The sequence below is a fragment of the Engystomops pustulosus genome, chromosome 2, assembly GCF_040894005.1.
Source record: "Engystomops pustulosus chromosome 2, aEngPut4.maternal, whole genome shotgun sequence".
NCBI classification, from domain to species: domain Eukaryota; kingdom Metazoa; phylum Chordata; class Amphibia; order Anura; family Leptodactylidae; genus Engystomops; species Engystomops pustulosus.
The window spans coordinates 39635259-39657056 of NC_092412.1; the positions used below are offsets into that span (position 1 = coordinate 39635259).

A 21798-nucleotide genomic window follows, 5' to 3' on the forward strand; every position below is an offset into this window, starting at 1 on the left:
TAGTTATAAAGTTGGTAAAATGATTGTCCTTCTAAACAAACCTATAATCTTATATAGAGGTATGCAACAAAAAAAATGAGATCCCCCCTACCTGCAGGTTGGGCAATAATGGTAAGATCATTGGGACACCCTAAAATCACTAGGATAGTAGAATATGGGAGCTAACATCTTAGCTCATGCAGTTACTCACTCTTTTAATGTCTTTATTAACACTCGCTTTTGAGGCGGCTGTCTACGTGTTTACGTGCATCCATGGCTATGCCGAGTCCTAGTCCCAACATGGTCACTGATGGAAGGCAGGGCTGGCGCCAGCATTAGGCATTCCTGGGCAAGTGCCAGGGCCCAGAGCTGCTGGGGGGGGGGGGCAAATAAGGCTGTACATAAGGAATCCATGGGAGTGAGGGGGGCTGTATCTAATGAATCCATAGGGTGTGAGGGGGGCTGTACATAAGGAATCCATGGAAGTGAGGGGGGCTGTATCTAATGAATCCATAGGGTGTGAGGGGGGATTATATAACATAACCATGAAGGGGCTGTTTGGGATGACAGCAAGGAGCCCACTGAGTCTCTGTCGCCCAGGGGCCTACTGAAACCTGGAGTTGACCCTGATGGAGGGTCTTGTGAATTGACTGATCCATTAATAGACTTATATTAGGTTCTATATGGAATGGAAAACTATCACATATTCCAGAATGCAAATGGTGTAACTAAGACATTAGGTCACCAAAAGTGATCATTCCCCTTAGGGCTAATTTAATATTCAATTGCATCTTTTATGGGCTAAAGGTTATTTCCCTATTTGGTTTCCATTCAAAATCTTGCGTTGGTCGTCTCCTTTATGGTTATAAACACTCATTTAAACTGAAATCTTATAACAATGACTATAAATATTGCCAGGGAGAGCAAAAATAATCCCAAATTATTTTTCAAGTATATAAATGATAAGAAACTAAAAACAGAGAGTGTGGGTCCCCTTAGAAATAACATGGGGGTCATGGTGGAAGGAGATGAGGAAAGGGCCAATCTACTGAATGTCGCCTTCTCAACTGTTTTTACCCAGGAAAATCCCCTGGTGGAAGACACAATGAGGAATAATGTAAATTCTTTTTATAATGTCAACAGTTTAACCCAGGAAGAGGTACGGCGCCGCCTCGCATCCACTAAGATAGATAAATCACCTGGGCCAGATGGCATACACCCCCGGGTTCTGCATGAATTATGTACGGTGATAGACAGACCGTTATTTTTAATATTTGAAGATTCACTGAGGACTGGTTATGTTCCACAGGACTGGCGCATAGCAAATGTGGTACCAATATACAAAAAAGGATCAAATAGCGATCCTGGGAACTACAGACCCGTAAGTCTAACTGCTGTGGTGGGGAAAATATTTGAGGGGTTTATTAGAGATGCTATCCTGGAGTATCTCACTGTGCACAACCTTATAACCCAGCGTCAGCATGGGTTTATGAGAGATCGGTCCTGTCAGACTAATCTGATTGGTTTCTACGAGGAGGTAAGTTCAAGACTGGATCTGGGGGACGCTGTGGATGTTGTATATCTGGACTTTTCAAAGGCATTTGACACCGTGCCACATAAAAGGTTGGTATATAAAATGAGACTGCTGGGAATAGGAGAAAATCTGTGTATCTGGGTAAGTAATTGGCTTAGTGATAGAAAACAGAGGGTGGTCATTAATGGCACATTCTCAGATTGGGTTGATGTTACCAGTGGAGTGCCACAGGGGTCAGTATTGGGGCCACTTCTTTTTAATATTTTTATTAATGACCTTGTAGTGGGTTTACACAGTCAAGTTTCAATATTTGCAGATGATACTAAGCTGTGTAAAGTAATAAATACTGAGGTCGATAGTTTAGCATTACAGAGGGATTTGTGGAAGCTTGAGGGATGGGCAGAGAAATGGTTGATGAGGTTTAATGTAGATAAATGTAAAGTTATGCACTTGGGCCATGGAAACAAAAAGTATAATTATGTTCTAAACGGTCAATTACTTAGTAAAACTGAAGCTGAAAAGGACTTGGGCGTATTGGTGGATGGTAAACTTAATTTTAGTGACCAGAGCCAGGCGGCTGCTGCTAAAGCAAATAAAATAATGGGATGTATCAAGAGAGGAATAGATTCTCATGATAAAGACATAGTTCTGCCCTTATACAAATCCCTGGTCAGACCACACATGGAATATTGTGTACAGTTTTGGGCACCAGTATATAAAAAGGATATAGTAGAGCTGGAACGGGTGCAGAGGAGAGCAACCAGGAATATTAGGGGAATGGGGGGACTAGAATACAATGACAGATTACAAAATTTGGGATTATTCAGTTTAGAAAAAAGACGACTGAGGGGAGACCTCATTACAATGTACAAATACCTGAACGGACAGTACAAGGATCTCTCCAAAGATCTTTTTATACCTAGGCCTGTGACCAGGACAAGGGGGCATCCTCTACGCCTAGAGGAGAGGCGATTCTACCATCACCATAGACAAAGGTTCTTTACTGTAAGAGCAGTGAGACTATGGAACTCTCTGCCGCAGGAGGTTGTTATGGCCGGCTCAATGTACATGTTCAAGAGAGGCCTGGATGCCTTTCTGGAGAGAAAAAATATCACGGGTTATGGGGATAAAACATTTATTTAATTCTTGAAGGTTGGACTTGATGGACTTGCGTCTCCTTCCAGCCTTATATACTATGATACTATGATACTATGAAATGCCAGCAGAGATTGGCCTTATAGACCACTACCAGTTTGTCATTAAGCAGCTTAACACCATTTTTCTTTCTTGCGCCTACGGTGGTGGCAACATCCAGAAACTTTGAAGTGAGATGTAATGTGGCTGGATAAAGTCAAAGAGAAGGACAGATTATACGGAAGTCAGTCAATCTCTCTCCACCCCAGAATTCCTCCTCTGCTGTGATTAGGATCACCAGACTTTAGGAGAGCTGGTTAATGACATCCCTGAATGCAGGGAAGTCAATTACAAAAAAGGGGAGAGCTTGACTTCAGCACCAAACTCATCTGAGTTAAAAAATGACTACAATGGACAATGCAAGGAACATGAACTGGAAGTTGTGTTGTGTTAAGTTACTTGACCACATACTGGTATTGATTTATTAGGTTTCTCCTGGCAGGTTCCCTTTTAAATGAGTGTTTCTAACCATTTAGGAAAAGACAATAAGAGGGACACAGGGTGATTCTTCCTGCACTATGGAGAAACCTGTCTGCAGTGATTGTGAGAAGTGTTTACAGAAGAGAAACAGAGCAAATTATTTAATGAAAAGCTGTACAATGCAGACATTACTAGAGACCAGAGCTGTTATGATTCTTCTCAGTACCGGCCTGGAAATGTTGAAGGGTCATTTCACCTTACAGTCCATTGCAGTGTTAGTGGCTTTGGTTTATGGTTCCCAATCTCTCTACAGATAGACTGAATGATTATCATTTTTTTATGGTGAGAATGTATTTTGGTGTCATCCATCATGATCGCCGTGGTTGATGCAGATGGTGCTCTGTTCTTTCAGTAATAGGTGTGATGACTGTCCCATGTTCCTGGCAATTATTGGATTGAGCAATGTAGTGGTACCCTGCAGGTGATCCCAAAAACGATTGGCTGTGAGACGTGCCTGCGTTAGAAGCCATTCATGAGCGCAGAGCGTGGATTAGCAGCAGGGTGGACTCCCATCTGTGGGGAGGAAGGTGCGGAAGCTTTCTGCACAATCTTCAAGCTGTGAAATGAAATTAGGAGGTGTAAGACGCCCCACTGGCAGGTCTGGCTCATTCTGCATCTACAAAAGCCAGACAGATGTTGCCGATAGGAAGCTGGGGGAGGACAGATAGAAGGAAATTATAGCATAGGGAGTGAGTGGAAGGTGGCGGGACAAGACAATCTATAATCATTGGCGTCACACTCCGAGGCTTAAAAAGGAGAGTTCACCATGGAGGACTGAGCCCCAGAAAAAGATTGAATAGTCGGGTAATGACACATGGCACTTTTATTTCTAAAAGTTACTAGGAAACAAATTGGCAAGAATTGTATTCATCAGTCTCTGGTATAAGCAAGTTAGGTGGTAGGTAGTGCTAACCATTAACTAAGGGTGGGAGTTATAACGATGTGTTTAAAGGGGTTGGCCACTTTACTTCAAGTTTTTTGTAATGTGTGCAGGAGCAGAACATTAGGTCATTTACCAGTATACATCTATTAATATTTCTGCTCTGCTTTATTAATATGTAAAGTGAAGCCTCCTGTGATAGTATTCATGAATATAAGATCCTGGTACTGGCAGGGCGATTGTTCATAGACAGATAGAGATCACATGACCCTCCATCTGTGGTCATTTTATGCACAGGAATGTCTGGCTGATGAGGTAAAAGACAGGAGACTTCACTTCACATATCAAGAAAGCGGAGCAGAACTATTGTAGATGTATATTGGTAATTTACCTAATATCCTGCCCCCCACACTTTTTTTTTCTTTGTTCTTTAGTAAAAAAATAATTGTATTTACACCACAATTTTGCAGCATAGTTTCCTAAAACTATTATTTCTCATAGACATTTCGGGAATAAATTGGCAACTAACGCTGTCCAAACAGTGGTCTCGGTATCAGACTGTAAAGAGATAAGCCCTTTTATATAAAGTATCAAGACTTCACTCAAATAGACATATAATGAGGTGTGATAGGTCCACTTTCTGGTAGTTTTGGAAAAGCTTGGAGCACAGTGCCGAGAATAGGACTAGGAATAGGCAGCATAGTGATATATGATACAAGGAGTCCCTGCTTTCTGGCAGTACAGCTGCGCTGCATAAAGTTAGTCTTCTACACTGTGAACCACTGACCACAGTGCCAGGTACAGAACTCCATAATGGTGATTATAGGCTGCTGTTTTGAAGAGACCCCTTTTATCATATATCACTGTGATGCCTGTGTCCCATTCTCTGCATTGTGGTTGGTCTGAGAAACAGGAGACTGAACAGTCCATGATTTACCAACCAACCTCCCTAATCTGAAACTGCACTATTGCATATGTGAACCCTGGAACATATTACTTTTCATTTTTCTATGATTAGTTCTAGTGAAGCTGCGTTCAAATGTTGTGTTTGCATTGCGTTTTGTAATGCGATTCAAAGCCTCACACATGGGAGAGATTTATTACTCTATCCAGGATAGAATTCTGTCGTATTCTGTGGAAAAAAATGTCTGCATTACATTTATAAAGGGTTTTAGACCGTTTTCTGGCTCTCCTATGACTAGCTCAACAAATGGGGCTTGGTCTCATGCCAAAAAGGTCAGTGCGCCAGAAATACTGCCCACCAGACAGAATTTTGTCCTATTTTTTTGGTGTAAAGAAGGCAACTAATAGGAGGTGCAAAGTACTAGTAGACAGTCTTATTCTGCACCAGATTCATAGACAAGTGTCTGGTGTTGGCTGATAAATCTGTCGTAATTTAAGACTGTCTAGTCCAGTGGTGGCGAACATATGGCACTGGTGCCAGCGATGGCACTCGGAGACCTCTCTGTGGGCACACCGGCTGTCTCCCAGGCACAGAGTTTGCCGGACAAGGCATCTTCCTGCAGTCTCAGGCAGTCCAAGTAGTGCCCTTCTTTTTTTTAAGTGACCCATCCTGTGCTGCTTGGTCCTGTCCGAAGAGTGAGAAGGTGTGGACAGGGTTGGATTGGAGCTCAAAGATTCTGGTAGCAATAAGTTTGTTACTGCCTAAATTGCAGTGTCGGCACTTTGGGAAAAGCTACTGTGTTTTGGGTCTCATTTTGGACACTCGATCTCTAAAAGGTTCGCCATTAATGGTCTTTCCTTAGGACACTTTTTATAAATCTGCCCCATTGCGTTAACATTGCCTTTCCATTCCATTTAGTATTTGCACCAAGGTCTCCAGTTATTCTCTGCTTTTGACTCACATTAATTGAGCTGAAGACATAACATAGATGAGAACTGGTCCTAAAAGGGTCCAGAATTCTATGTTAATCTCTTAAAGGGCCTCTCCAATACAAATTTTTGCTAGCCCCCTTTCCTTACAAACAAATATTATTTAGTAATGTGCTTACATTTTACAATTGTGACTGTGATTGTTCTCTAGTAGGTCACTCTTTTTGCGGCACAGGTTATTGTGTGATGATGCACAGCATCACTTTTTGCTACCGTTGAATATGGTTAAAGGGGTTGTCCACTTTCCGCAACTAATTGATATGGTTTGTGTAAGAAAACGTTATTCGGTTTTCCAATATACTTTCCGGATTCATTTCTCACCGTTTTTTCGGATCTCCGCTTGCTGTTCTACTATAGAAAGCTTCTATGTTTACTTCCAGCAGATATAAATCTGTCCTTGGTCTTCTGATGGACAGGCATGTGCAAACAATATCAATTATTTGCTGAAAGCGGACACCCCCATTAACCTCTTAACGCTCAGCGTCCGATATATCGGACGCTGAGCGCAGTGACTTAGCGCTCAGCGTCCGATATATCGGACGCTGAGCTGATGCCGGTTCAGCTCAAGATCTGAGCCGAACCGGCATCGGGAAAGACGGGGTGCCGGCTGTGACTGATAGCCGGCACCCCAGTGTAACACCCGCGATCGGAGTTGTCTCCGATCGCGGGTGCTTAACCCGTTAAATGCCGCGGTCAGCGCGACCGCGGCATCTAACATGTATCTGGGGGGTCTTTCCCCCACGATCGGCCCCCCCGAACCGTTTTCGGGGTGCGCCGATCGTTGCTATAGCAACTCTGGGGTCCGATCTGGACCCCAGAGTTACTTGCAAGAATTGCCAGTAAGATGGCGTCTGTGACGTCATCTTACTGGCACAGTGCCAGCCTATGCAAGTGCATAGGCTGACACTGATAATACTCTGCAATACATCAGTATTGCAGAATATTATCATGAAGAAGCAATCAGATGATTGCTTCTTCATGTCCCATGGTGGAAAAAGTGAAAAAGTAAAAAAAAAAGTTATTCAATAAAAAAATAAAGTCATAAATCACTAAAAATGCCCCAAACCCCCAAAACATATAAAGAGACATATAACTCAAAAAAAAAGTCTAAATCATAAGACAAACCCCACATATATAGTATCACCGCGTCCGTAACAACCCGTAGAATAAAAGTAAATCATTATTGAACCCGCACGATAAACGCCGTAAAAAAAAACTGTTATAAACCCTCCAAAAATTATGATTTTTACCTTTTCAATCCCACAAAAAATGCTATAAAATGTGATCAAAAAACCATATGTACTGCGACATGATACTGGTGCAAAGTACAACATGTCCCGCAAAAAACAAGCCATCAACCAGCTCCGTAGCCAAAAAAGTAACAATGTTATGCCACTTGGAAGACGGCAATACATAAATGATAGATTTTTTCCCACATTAGGGTTTTGTTTGACAAATTTAGTAAAACGTAAGAAAATATATTCATGTCTGGTATCCCCGTAATCGTATCAACCCATAGAATAAAGATAACAGGATTATTAGTCTACACGGTGAACAGCAAAAAAAAAAGAAGTAAAAAATCCAGTACAGAATTGATGCTTTTCTACTCCTGTCCTCAAAAAAAGTTCCTAAATTTTCAACAATAGGTGATACAAACCCCAAAATGGTAACATTGGAAAAAGCATCTCATCCCGCAAAAAAAATGGCATCACATGGCCCCAATAACGAAAAAGCGAAAATTTTATAGCCTTCAAAAGGGGCCAATGAGGAAACTAAAATCCTGGCAGCTGCAGCGCCCTCCTTCCCTTCTGCACCTCGCTGTGCGCCCATAAAACAAGTCACAGCCACATGTGGGGGGTCTTTGTACTCAGGAGAAATTGCAGAACAAATTGTATGGTGGGTTTTCTCTTTTTATCTTTTGGAAATGTGTAAATTTTAGGGCTAAATGAACGTATAAGGGAACAATATGACCATTCTAAATTTCACCTCCATTTTGATTCAATTACTATGAAGATCTCAAGGGGTTAACAATCTTCGTAAAAGCTGTTTCTGATAGCTTGAGGGGTGCAGATTTGAAAATGGGTAGATTATATAGGGGGTTTTGATGCTAAATATGTAAAATTTCATTCGAAACTGTATTTATCCCCAAAATAGTCAATTCTGAAAATCCGGAAAAGCGATATTCTATTTGCAAGCCGCGTGACATCAAAATAAATTATCCAAACATTTCAGAAATTATGAAAATGTAAAGTAGACAAATGGGAAATGTTATTCAGCAACTTATTTAGGTGGTAAATCGATCTGCCTGAAAACGCAATGATTTTGAATTTCGAAAATGGCAAATTTTTCCAAAAATTTATCATATTTTCTTTTTTTTTGTAAATAAACGCAAAACTTATCTGCCAAAATTTACCACTAAAATGAAGTACAACATGTGGGGAAAAAACAATCTCAGAATCGCTTTGATAAGTAACAGTGTTCAAAAGTTATAACCGTATAAAGAGACGCAGGTCAGAATCCAAAAAATCGGGCTGAGCCTTAAGCTACAAAATGGCTGTGTCCTTAAGGGGTTAAATAAAGGAAACTTCTGGACCAAATCTCTTTCCTGAGAGACTCACGAGTGTATTGAATTTATTAGGTTTTCAGGGGCTGTCACTAAAAACACTTTAAGAATTTATAAATATTTGCTAGAGGCATTGAGTCAAAAGGATCCCTCCATGGTTTCCCAGAAATGGGGCGCTGTGGTTGGCGGATGGAATTTTGAGATGTGGATAGAATGTTGTAAGGTTATTAACTTGTCATCGTCTTCATGGAGTCACAAAATGGTACAATTTAATATTATTATTCAGTTATATTTCACTCCACTGTCACTTTACATAATGAAACTTATAAGAGATGTATGAGATGCTCTATTTAGGGCGCAGTATTCTTACATATTATTTGGGAATGCAATAGAATTAAGAGGTATTGGGGGACAGTATACAATTTAGTTGATGAAGCCCTTGCAGTGGTCCTGAACAGGACGATTAAAGTATCTATCTTGTGTATGATCACTCTAAATGAAGGAGAAGTGTATAATGCTAAAGAAGATATTATTTCTGGCGAGATTAGGTATTGTTATTGGTAGTGCACCACCAGAAGTGTCAGAATAGCTGAGATGAGTGAGCAGGGTAAAAAGGTATCAAAAAATTGCTGCTCTAGGGAAGGATGCATTTAGAAAGTGGGTCGGAATATGGGAGGCAGGCCATGGTCTGGATAGGGCCTAACTTGCTGATCAGTGAAGATCTCACTGATGAGACCCCCACAGATCACAAAAACAAGGGGTCCCAAGTACCTCCTTCGGACCCCTCGTTGCTCCGTCAGACTAATGGAGCAGACGGCTGCGCATGACCATTGTACTCCATTAATCTCTATGGAGCTGATGGAGATCGATGAGCGCAGCGTTTGGCAATTTACGTCAGCTCCGTAGAGATTAATGGAGCAGAACAGTCATGCGCTGCTGTCTCCTCCATTAGTGTGCTGGAGTGATAAGGGGTCCAACAGATATACGTTGGACCCCATCGGACTCCTCGTTTTCTTGATCTGAGCTGATCGGCAAGTTAACCCCTTTAAGGGGAGATCAAAGTGAAACCATATTAATCAATAAGATTCATACCATTTACCAGACAAAGGAAGGGGAGGGAGGGGTGGATAAATGGATGTTGTTAAGGCTATGTGATATCACTTAAAAATGATTGTAATAGTTATGATTTCTTGTGATATTGAGGTGATTACTTTGTTATGTATGTGTTAAATGGAAATCTCTTTCCTGACCGTTCTCAAATGTCTTTTTCTTATGTAGAACCACTTCTTCTTTCATTAATGTTTACTCTTTGGTTCCATTATTCTAGTTTCCCTTCAAGATATTAACATGCGGAAAGCTTTCAAAAGCTCAACCATCCAAGACCAACAAGTAGTCTCCAAGAACAGCATTCCCCACCCGATCACTGACATCTACAACACCTGCGACAAGCCGCCTCCCCTTAATATATTGTCCCCTTACAGGTAGGTGACCACACATTTTGCCGATCCATTGGTTTTGTCTACAGAGTTTATCTACAGTGAGTTGTTTTGCGAGGGATTTTGTTTCCATAGTTATGACATGAATTCCATAGATCCGTAAATTATTTGTATATGTCAGCGATTCCTCTGAAGGTTTCTTCTCTTTGCTGTGTGCCATTAGGGATGACAGAAAGGATGGCTTGAAGTTTTACACGGATCCTTCTTATTTCTTTGACCTTTGGAAGGAGAAGATGTTACAAGACACAGAAGATAAAAGGAAGGAGAAAAGGCGGCAGAAGGTAATTGTGCTGGAAATACAGATTTGGTTTTCTCACTTGGGTTTTTTTTTGTCTCATTTGCACAAGTGATGCCTTGGAGATTGTCTGCCATAATTGGGGCTTTGGTAAAATAATTGGTTCTAAGGGTGTTGATGATGTAACAAGTAACCTTAGGGTTATTATACTATGTTTTTAGAGTAAAATTCAGAAAATAGATTATTGTTAGACTTAGTTTTCTTAGAAGCATACAGTCATACATACAGCATACAGTAATGTAGAGATAATGCACAATAATGTCACATTACCGTGCCGATGTGCGTGCACTGTGATGTCATAGAGAAGACCTGAGGTATCTGCATATTGTGATGTCAATGGGCAGGCCCATGGTGTGTACACACTATGGTATCACAGAGCAGGTCCAGGGGGCCTACACTGCCGTAGTGCGCATATTGTGATGTCACTGTGTGGGCCCAATGAGCACATGTACTCTGATGTCAGTGGGTAGATCTGAGTAGTAGGTACACTGCGATGTCACTGGACATGCCCCCAAATTGCTCACTCTATGATGTCACTGGGTCTAGTACAATATGAAGTCATAGAACAGATCCAGGAGTATGCATATTGTGATGTCACTGGGCGAGCCCAAGAAGAACACGTACTGTGATGTCACCATGCAGGACCAAGGAGCCCACGTACTGTGATGTCACCATGCAGGACCAAGGAGCACACGTACTGGGATGTCACTATGCAGGACCAAGGAGGACACGTACTGTGATGTCACCATGCAGGACCAAGGAGCACACGTACTGTGATGTCACCATGCAGGACCAAGGAGCACACGTACTGTGATGTCACTATGCAGGACCAAGGAGCACACGTACTGTGATGTCACTATGCAGGACCAAGGAGCCCACGTACTGTGATGTCACCATGCAGGACCAAGGAGCACATGTACTGTGATGTCATCATGCAGGCCGAAGGAGCACATGTACTGTGATGTCACTATGCAGGCCGAAGGAGCACATGTACTGTGATGTCACCATGCAGGCCCAAGGAGCACATGTACTGTGATGTCACTATGCAGGCCCAAGGAGCACATGTACTGTGATGTCACTATACAGGACCAAGGAGCACACGTACTGTGATGTCACTATGCAGGACCAAGGAGCACATGTACTGTGATGTCACTATGCAGGACCAAGGAGCACATGTACTGTGATGTCACTATGCAGGACCAAGGAGCCCACGTACTGTGATGTCACCATGCAGGCCCAAGGAGCACATGTACTGTGATGTCACTATGCAGGCCCAAGGAGCACATGTACTGTGATGTCACTATGCAGGCCCAAGGAGCACATGTACTGTGATGTCACTATGCAGGCCCAAGGAGCACATGTACTGTGATGTCACTATGCAGGCCCAAGGAGCACATGTACTGTGATGTCACTATACAGGACCAAGGAGCACATGTACTGTGATGTCACTATGCAGGACCAAGGAGCACATGTACTGTGATGTCACTATGCAGGACCAAGGAGCACATGTACTGTGATGTCACCATGCAGGACCAAGGAGCACATGTACTGTGATGTCACCTGCAGGACCAAGGAGCACATGTACTGTGATGTCACTATGCAGGACCAAGGAGCACATGTACTGTGATGTCACTATGCAGGCCCAAGGAGCACATGTACTGTGATGTCACTATGCAGGACCAAGGAGCACATGTACTGTGATGTCACTATGCAGGACCAAGGAGCACATGTACTGTGATGTCACTATGCAGGACCAAGGAGCACATGTACTGTGATGTCACTATGCAGGACCAAGGAGCACATGTACTGTGATGTCACTATGCAGGACCAAGGAGCACATGTACTGTGATGTCACTATGCAGGACCAAGGAGCACATGTACTGTGATGTCACTATGCAGGACCAAGGAGCACATGTACTGTGATGTCACTATGCAGGACCAAGGAGCACATGTACTGTGATGTCACTATGCAGGACCAAGGAGCACATGTACTGTGATGTCACCTGCAGGACCAAGGAGCACATGTACTGTGATGTCACTATGCAGGACCAAGGAGCACATGTACTGTGATGTCACTATGCAGGACCAAGAAGCACATGTACTGTGATGTCACTATGCAGGACCAAGGAGCACATGTACTGTGATGCCACTATGCAGGACCAAGGAGCACATGTACTGTGATGCCACTATGCAGGCCCAAGGAGCACATGTACTGTGATGTCACTATGCAGGCCCAAGGTGTGGGTCTACTGTCAACATGCACTGGCATGGACTGCTGATCTGACCCCACTGGGCAGATCCAAGGATCGCTCGTTTTGTGATGTCTCTGGGTTCAGTGAATGTACACTGTGATGTCATAGAGCAGGTACACTGTAATGTTGCAGGCAGGACAATGGAGTACATACATGTTGATATCACTTGCAAGCCAGAAGAGTGTGCATATTGTGATGTATTTGGGTGGCCCCAAGGAGTGAGTACATTGTGATGTCACAGGACAGACAGTAGGAGTGAGTACACTGTGATGTCACTAAGTGGACCCAAGGAATTTGGTACACTGTGATGTCACTGTGCTGGCTTAAGGAGTAGGTACACTGTGCTGTCACTGGGCAGGTCCAAGAAGTGGGTACACTGATGTCACTGGGCCGGCTTAAGGTGAAATGTACTGTGATGTCACTGGGCGGACCCAAGGAGTGAGTATACTGTGATGTCACTGGTTGGACCCAAAAAGTGACAATACAGTGATGTCACTGGGTGGACCCAAGAAGTGACAATACAGTGATGTCACTGGGTGGACCCAAGAAGTGACAATACAGTGATGTCGCTGGGTGGACCCAAGAAGTGACAATACAGTGATGTCGCTGGGTGGACCCAAGAAGTGACAATACAGTGATGTCGCTGGGTGGACCCAAGAAGTGACAATACAGTGATGTCACTGGGCAGGCCATGGATAATTGAACCCTTTTCATTCTGCTGTTACAGGAACAAAAGCGCGTGGACGGCACAACTCGTGAAGTGAAAAAAGTCAGGAAAGCCAGAAACAGACGTCAGGAGTGGAACATAATGGCCTTTGACAAAGAGCTCAGGCCGGACAACAGGCTGTCTCCAAATGTATACCAAGCCGCGTCCTCGGAGGGGTCCATGTCTCCAGATACTAGGTCTGTCAGATGTACTCGGCAGAATCTCTCCATGACACTCTGCTGTTCCCATGACTGATCTGATCATTCACATCACTTCTATAAGCACTTCACTACATGGGCATCCTAGGTGTCCTTCTTTTAAGAAAAAAAGAAAAGGTTAATCGGGAATCAATAAAATATGCATTTTTTTATATTCAGATTATTTTTTTTTTTTAATGGATCTGAAACTGGTAAATAACTAATATTTGTTTCTTGGCTGCATTCCTGTTTGGTCCCTCGAGCAAATACTGAACCAATCTCATTGAATTCTAACGTCTAAAGGACCTATGTGAACAGGGGACCTTTAGGGAATGGAGCGGATTTGGTAGATCACTAAAATGCAGTCTGTATGTCTATACTTCAGGGATATTGTATAATTATGGTATGAACAGCAGATATTGGCTGAAATTAGAGAATATGGCACCTATAAAGACCAAATTAAAAGAACAGTATTCAACTGAAAGGGCTCATCCTCATAAATGTTTCCTGTTTAAGAATGTTATTATTATTATATTTTGGCTTGTATAGGGAGAGGTTACAGGGGTAATCTCTTGCTGCATAGGACCAGATCTGTCCCGCAGTTAATTGATGGTGTAATACATAATTTTACCAGTGGGGGAGCTGCAGGCATATTAAATATATACTGCCACATGTCCTCTCTATGTTGTGAACCTCTGTGATCATGGTAGGCAGGCAAACCTGATAAATGGAATAATATCAATAATAATATCAGAGCATTGAATATATAGTAAGAACATGGTTCTAGCTCTTCCAGAGGAACGGAGTATGAACGCAAACTGGAGACCGAATAAGAGAAGGGTCAGTTGCACTTATTGTATTGCAGTGGTGCCAATAGTATATGCATGGCGAGCATGGGGTGATTTATAAAAACAAAAAAAACAATGCCGAAAAAACTGTGAGCCAGAAAATCTCTTTAATGGGAGTCGTAGACCATTAGCCATAGTTCTTGTGTACAATCTTGTAATATATGGACCTTCCGTCTTCCCCTCTATATTTATTTCAACGATTCACTATGGATTTTTTTTTTTTTATAAAACTACCCCAAAATGAATGAAATAACTTTATTGAAATTAATTTTGACTACTACTTTAAAGCAATCTACCATCAAAATCCATCATGATAAACCAGGGACACTTACTCATAGATCCAGGCACCGTGACTGTGCTAATCTTCTTATATTTGTTATCCATGGCCTCCTTCCTTCTAAAATCAACTTTTACAAATATTCTAATGAGCCAAAAGAGGATGATACCAGAACCCATCCATGCTTTAGCTTCCCAGGCTCTTACACTGTCTTCCATGGGTGAACCTGAACTTACTCCTGCATGAGGTGCGCTATAGAATGGCACCCGCTCCACCACATCGAGTAGTATTATATGTCTCACAACCAAGCTGACACCTGGTGTGTAGCAGGTGACTGTGCCCCTGTTGCTGCCCCCTATCTTGCTGCAGGTGGTGCTGCTTGATGCAAGAGGCTCGACTCGCCTCATGGCTGGTGATGTCTCACGCTCTTCTCCCTCAGCACTTCCCCCCCTCACTCTGCCTGTTGTAATCTCTCACTGTGGGAGGGGAAAGTGCTCCTGCACACTGTAACAGCCTGTGAAGCTACAGCACAGAGGGGCTCTGGCAATGCACCTCTGTGGCCTTGTAGCTCATTAGCATCATTTTAAATGTTGATTTTTGAAGGAAGGAGGCCATGGATAACAAATATAAGATTACTACAGTGCCTGGATCTATGAGTAAGTGTCCCTGGTTTATCATGATGGATTTTGATTTCCTTTCTCTATCCACAGGATAGGGAATGAGTGCCCGGGGAGCCTCATTCGTGTAGAGTACAGGGCCCCTGTTATTCTCTGCATGTACGGAGTGCTATATATATGTCCATGTCTATTATCGCTGAGTAATAGAAGTGAAATGTAGTGGACACGAGCGTCTGTTGCCCTGTTCATGAAAGTGGAGTAAAACAGAATCTCCAAAATCCACATTGGTGGGGTTTCAGTAGTTGGACCACCAGAAATGAGCACTCCGCCCTTTTCTGTCATCTTCGTTGGATCCATGTTCCTTAAAATAAAGCAAAATTAGACATGCTCTGTGTTTTCATGGATTGCCACCTTGACCTGTTTTCTCATTGGCCCATTAACCCCTTAACACTGCAGCGTTTTTCCGTTTTTGGACTCCCTGCTTCCTCGTCATGGAATTACTAAATGGTTAATATCACGACCACACAACATGTAACACTAAATGACTGAATTTTATTTTTAGCATTGTCGTTTCTTCACATGCAAACTCTGGGGTCTAACTTTGTTTTTCTTACTCCTTAAGGTCTCATGTATCAGATCTGACAGAATATTCCTATCCTGCAACACCAAACCACTCCATTCACCAACATCCCATGACCCCAACTTATGTGGGATCGGGAGAGTCAATGCATCATATAGGCACCAACCAAGCCCATGAACATGATTACAGATCCTCCACCGGCACACTACGACATGGGACCTTGAGCAGACCCCAACAACCACCACCGCCACCACCACTGTCAACTATGGATGGACCACATCCACCTCCCCTGACGTCGGCTGAGTGCAGGTAATGCTTCTTTAGGCAACTAGTCTCATATTTCTAGCTAAAGCCTTAGCAGAGATAATGGACTAATGGCATGAAATCTTTTCCTAGGCGGGTTCTGCCGGCACAGATGATGGAGTATTACCCCACCGGATCACCACCCCCACCTCCACCTCTCATTCCCTCAGCCCAAACTGCTTTTGTTAGCCCACTGCAGCACCCTGGATCCCCCGGAGTGCAGTTGTCTGGGTCACTATATGCACCTTCTCCACCTCTGGGTGGGATCAGCACTTCTGCTGTCACAGGGCCTCCACCTCCGCCACCACCGGGGCCTCCTTCATCAGCTTTATCGCTCTCTTCATCTCCCATGCATTTTGCCAAAGTGTTGGAAGCAAAACGCCTTGACGGAGCTCATCTCCTTGGTCTGACGAGTGACGCTCGTAGTGATCTGCTCTCTGCTATTAGGATGGGTGAGTAAAAAGTCTTACAGAACAATCCTTTATTTTTTATTTAGATACCGGTAACACTTGGGAGAGGTGATAAATGTCTGGTTGATGGGGCTTCCATGTATTGGAGAGAGCTAATTTGAATAAAGTGGGTTCGCCTTGTACAATTATGTACCATGGGTCCAGATTTATATACACTTTCATTTAGCTTATTTAGTTTCTGAGCATTCACTAGTATCTGACACATACAAAAAGAGATGAGACGGATCAGAGATGAGAGATTATGACATCCATGAGATGAATATAAAACACAATGACACTCTCAGCTCTTCTAACTCATCTATAACGCGCACAGCGTCAGCCCTGCTATATGCCTCTCTCCCGGATAAATACATTATCTTACCTGTAGCTTGTAGAGTAGGTCTCTGTACACTGCTGTTTGCTGGCAGGAAGTGCCTGTGTCTGAGCTGGTCTTGTAATGCAGTCAAGGAGGGGCAGGAGGCAGAGAACACTGCAGTGTGCAGACAAGAGAAGCTATTCATGCGAAGAATCCGACCATAGTCAGAACATTTACGGTTGTGCCCAGGGACAACCAAAATTATAAACCCCAGCACTGATAGAGACGGGTTGGAACTGTAAATGTTAAATGCTGTATTGATGTGTTGTTATGTTAATAACTGTGAATTAGAGAATGTGTTATTTTGTTATCCTGAGTATATTTAAGAATCTTTTGTCCGTGGGAATATCCCACCTGTGTTTCTAGGTGCCAGGGTTCAGGAGATATAGCCATTTGAGATTGGCCAGTGTCATAACCTTTATAAACATACTTTGTGCACGGGGTATTTGCAAATAGGACGTATATAGGTTTATGTTAAGGTCTCACATGGCATGCAAAAAAAATTGTAATTATTTGTTTTTCCGACGATATCATTTAGAGCAAATAACAGAACTGAAAACATTAACCAAAATTAACCTGAACATTCAGGTATCAATGAACCTGGGTCACAAAGGGTCTTTTTTCTCTGAGCAGTTATGCAGTATATTGTTGCATTACATTGATGGCCTCCAACTCCTGATTTAGCAGCTTTATGTCCTAGTGTGGGACTGACTATAGACACAAAAACATATGGACGTGTATAAATGTATTTATTATTTTTATGCAGGAATACAGTTGAAAAAGGTACAAGAACAGCGGGAACAGGAAGCCAAGCGAGAGCCGGTCGGAAACGACGTAGCGACAATCCTGTCCAGACGCATTGCCGTGGAGTACAGCGACTCTGAAGATGATTCTGAGTTTGATGAAAATGACTGGTCTGACTGATCCCGTCTAATCGGTGTAACTTACCCGATCCCAGAACATGGGTTGCAGTCAGCGCCGGCCGGGCAGGTGGTCTGTTCTTCATATAGTGTCCCTACGGCTGATGGTTCTGCATGGAAAAAGCAAGCTACTAGCATGAATATTAAGACTCTAGTCTGTATGTAGGTAACAAGCACACGGTATGCCTTCAATTACTGTGCAAAGGAGGATATGTAAATGTACTGGGCATTGAGAACTTTTGTAGGATTTTTTTTTTTATTGGTAAGTGTAACCTCCCATAGTGGAAACTCAGGGACATATTATGATAGTAATTGACTGGAAGATAAACCTAGCAGTAAGTGCAGAACTTACGGACATGTTTTCTGTACATTCGTCTCAAGTTGAGTTTTACAGATAATTTGAGAATTATCTTATCGTGGCAGTGGAAATGGGATCCTTTTTGTAAAAATGTGAAAAAATCCTGCACAATAGTTAACAATTCACTGCTGAGATCACTATGGCACAATGTCTCCCAACGTGGAGGATACTAAGGCACAAACATGGTCATCGATGGGAAGATAAGTCGGTGATTCTGTGTTATATCTACTGTGGTGGAAATCTTCTCTAGTCCGCCATACACCCTATAGTGTCACCCAACAAAACTGGATAAATTATGGCATTACTAGGGCTCTGTGCTCCCCTGGGGTAAAAAATAAAGCTGCAAGAGGCTTCAGATGGTCCAATAACCCAAAGGTTCTTTGTCATCACCATGGAGTCACCAGGTGGCCTGCAACTAATATCGCTGTCGACCAAATGTCGTTCTCCATAAAAAAATGGGAATAAGGTGCTGGCAGCCGCTACCCCAGCTTATATGATAACAATGTACAATAGGCATTAGTTTGCCTTTCCTGCAATTTTTCGTAGGCTCATTCAACGTCCATCGTAGATAAATGGTCGCCTGCCTTAATAATACATTATTATAGGAAAACTCTATTGGGTGTTTTTACTGCCAAGGACACACCTTGATCTTCTGAATGAGTCTCCAATTCATAACTTTTAAAGGCACCAGGAGCTTAAACTCAAGCTACAATATTCAGGTATCTGTTATCCATGTGTTTTTTATTCAAACAGAGGAAAAAGTACTGGAGCCACCGTCCAAAAAATACACGCATAACAGATACCTGTCCAAACGGAACATAATGGATGACTGTCAATGGGATTTTTAATCGATACATTAAACCAATGTTCTTTACTTTTTTTAACGGAGGTTGGAGTGCTAGTGTGAACTGAGCCATAAATGGAGGTCCAATCTTAACACGTGGTTACAGAATGTTCCCGAAATCTGATGTGTTTTTATCCCTTGGTTTTGCTGCCTGCAGAGGGGTGAGGCTCAAACTTTGCACTGCAGAATCACAATCCACAGCAGATAAGTGATATCTTGTGGATCATAAATCTGTAAATCAGATTTTTTTTTCGCATTGTGTGGATACTCAACCCATACATTACAATACTACTGTATTACGCTGAGATCTTACATTAGGAATACCGACTTACAGACAACCGCTAGTTAAAGAAAGACCCCTCTGCCCGCAGTGATTAGTGGTGAAGCTCTCTGGATGCTTTACTTTAGTCCCAGACTGCAATAATCAGCTGTAAGGTGTCTGTAATGAAGCTTTATTCATAATCCTTGATCCCATCACAGCAAAAAAAATTTGAAACTCCAATTGTCACTGGGGCAAAAAAAAAAAATTGTCTGGAGCTACAATTATAAAATATACAGTTTCGACTTACATACAAATTCAACTTAAGAACAAACCCATGGAACCTATCTTGTATGTAATATATGTACACACAATATGCACAAAATCCCCTGGCAGTGAATGGTTAAATGAACAGATCAATCTATGGCTCTACTACTACTACTGTATTTTTCATCTGATCCTTGTGAAATATTTCTCTCCTTGTAATATTGAGTTTCCATGAAAAATTAATTATTTTTTAGTTGTTAAAATGATTTTGTGACCTTGGTAAATGAGCGCCATTCTTGGTCATAGTCCGGGTTTGGTATTGCATCTAGTGAACTGATCTGGCCTGCAATAACAGACCAAAACCCATAGACAAGGATGCGTGTCTTTCTAAAAATAGAGGCCCGATATTTTCTATTCTCAACCCCTCTATCCATAATTCTAGATACATGTATTGATCACATACTGTGAAAACTGTAAAACTATTGGAAAACTGTGATATTTAGTTTTTAATTTAAAAAAAACTATATACTAATATTATGGCTTAGATTTTAATTTAATTCATATTTTCATTTCCTATTTTTATCTTTCATGTTTATACTGTAAAAATTCAGTTTACAGCAACGTCCGTCAATGTTATTGAAAGTAATTTTCCTAGGCTGAATGTACTAATGGCAAAATACAGCGAGCAGAGGGGTCTGGGTGGTCTTCCCCGGACATAGGCAGCCATATTTATGGAGGCCTCTGAGGATGGAACTGCAGCAGTAATCTTACATCCACACTGGATAATATATTATTGCATATGACAAAATTAAGGCTGACAAACCCCACTGGATTTACCACCCTGAATCTGAGCATGGACCAGGTATGCCCACAGTCTGTCTTTAAAGGTATTGGACCAACTTTGTAAGTTGTCCCATTTATGCCTGGAATAACAGGCAGATCAGTGAGGTTCCTTCTGCTGGAATCCAAGCAATCCCGAGAATGGGAACCCCAGCAATTAGTAGAAGGAGGTTCTTTCCACTACTTCGTGGAGTATCAGGAGGAGCAAGTATCTTTCAACAGTATGGTAGTGTTGAAAATTGCTGAGCACAGCGCTCTGGTTTCTCTTGCACTCATTATAATTCCTTTATTTATACAGCGCACACAGATTATGCAGCACTGCACAGAGCTTGCCAAATCGGTCCCTGTCCCCATGGGGCTCACAATCTAATCAACCTACCAGTATGTTTTGGAGTTTTACAATGTAATTGCCAGATTTACCCTAGTGCTGTGCTCAGCACTTCCCGAAACTCTTATAATTCTGAATGAAGCCGCATATGCTTGACACTCCACCTTGTAGTGATTCCAGGACCCCTATTCTCTGGATCGAGGGTCCCATTCTCATGATCGATGGGGGTCCCTCTCAGTCAGATCTTCACTGATCAGCTTGTTATGTGAATAGGAGATAACTTAAAAGGAAGTTTAACCCCTATATAATCCAAATCACAAGAGACTTAACTTCACTCCAGGGGACCATTCGCCGGCCTAGAATCCCAATGTATCATTATAGTGCTCTGAACCTCTAGGGATATGATCACTTTTTCAGCCTATCTAGATTAAAATAACCTTTAAACTGCAGATCTCATATTGTGGTATTTGGTGCTATATGATTGATAAGGGTTGGGGGCCTTAGTTTGGTTTTTGGTTACAGCGGCTTAAATCACAGGAGCCCCTCTGCCCACTACATTCCAAAATACTGGCAATGTCCACTTGTGTTTGCAGTGATTTTTGTGCATTATTCTGCAGCCGTGTTTCTCTCTTACCAGAAGTGGAAACAATGACAGCAATAAATGTCTAAATTGAAGTTCCTGGTAATGAATAGTATAAAGTGGTTCCACTGCAAAACTTCACTTTAATGCTTTTCAATGTAAAAATTGGGAAACCACACAGATGTAGCCCATAGGTCAGTGGTGGCGAACCTATGGCACGGGTGCCAGAGGTGGCACTCAGAGACCTCTCTATGGGCACCCTTGCCATCACCCAATGGCAGAGTTCGCCAGACAGGACTCAAGGCCTCTTGCGGTCCCAGGCAGCCCAGGACCCTAGAAGGAAGCTACAATGATAATCCAAACTTATTCTCATTGTTTCTTCTGTATTGGTGTCATCAGATGCCTACACAATGCAAACCTGTGACACAGCACGGAGTAATAAGTTGCTGCTTAAATTGTCGCATTGGCACTTTGCGAAAAATA

The 21798-nt window shown here is 42.4% G+C and overlaps 1 protein-coding gene across 1 annotated transcript in view; it reads left to right on the forward strand.

The window, feature by feature from the left end:
- Positions 1-21040, forward strand: part of WASF3 (WASP family member 3) — a 41434-nt gene extending 20394 nt beyond the window's left edge. The window contains exons 4-9 of the mRNA XM_072134332.1: positions 9851-10004; positions 10183-10300; positions 13294-13469; positions 15834-16100; positions 16188-16546; positions 17686-21040. Coding sequence (XP_071990433.1) covers positions 9851-10004; positions 10183-10300; positions 13294-13469; positions 15834-16100; positions 16188-16546; positions 17686-17843 — 1232 coding nt within the window. The 3' untranslated portion in view covers positions 17844-21040. The remainder of the gene's footprint in view (positions 1-9850; positions 10005-10182; positions 10301-13293; positions 13470-15833; positions 16101-16187; positions 16547-17685) is intronic.
- Positions 21041-21798: the final 758 nt, after the last annotated feature.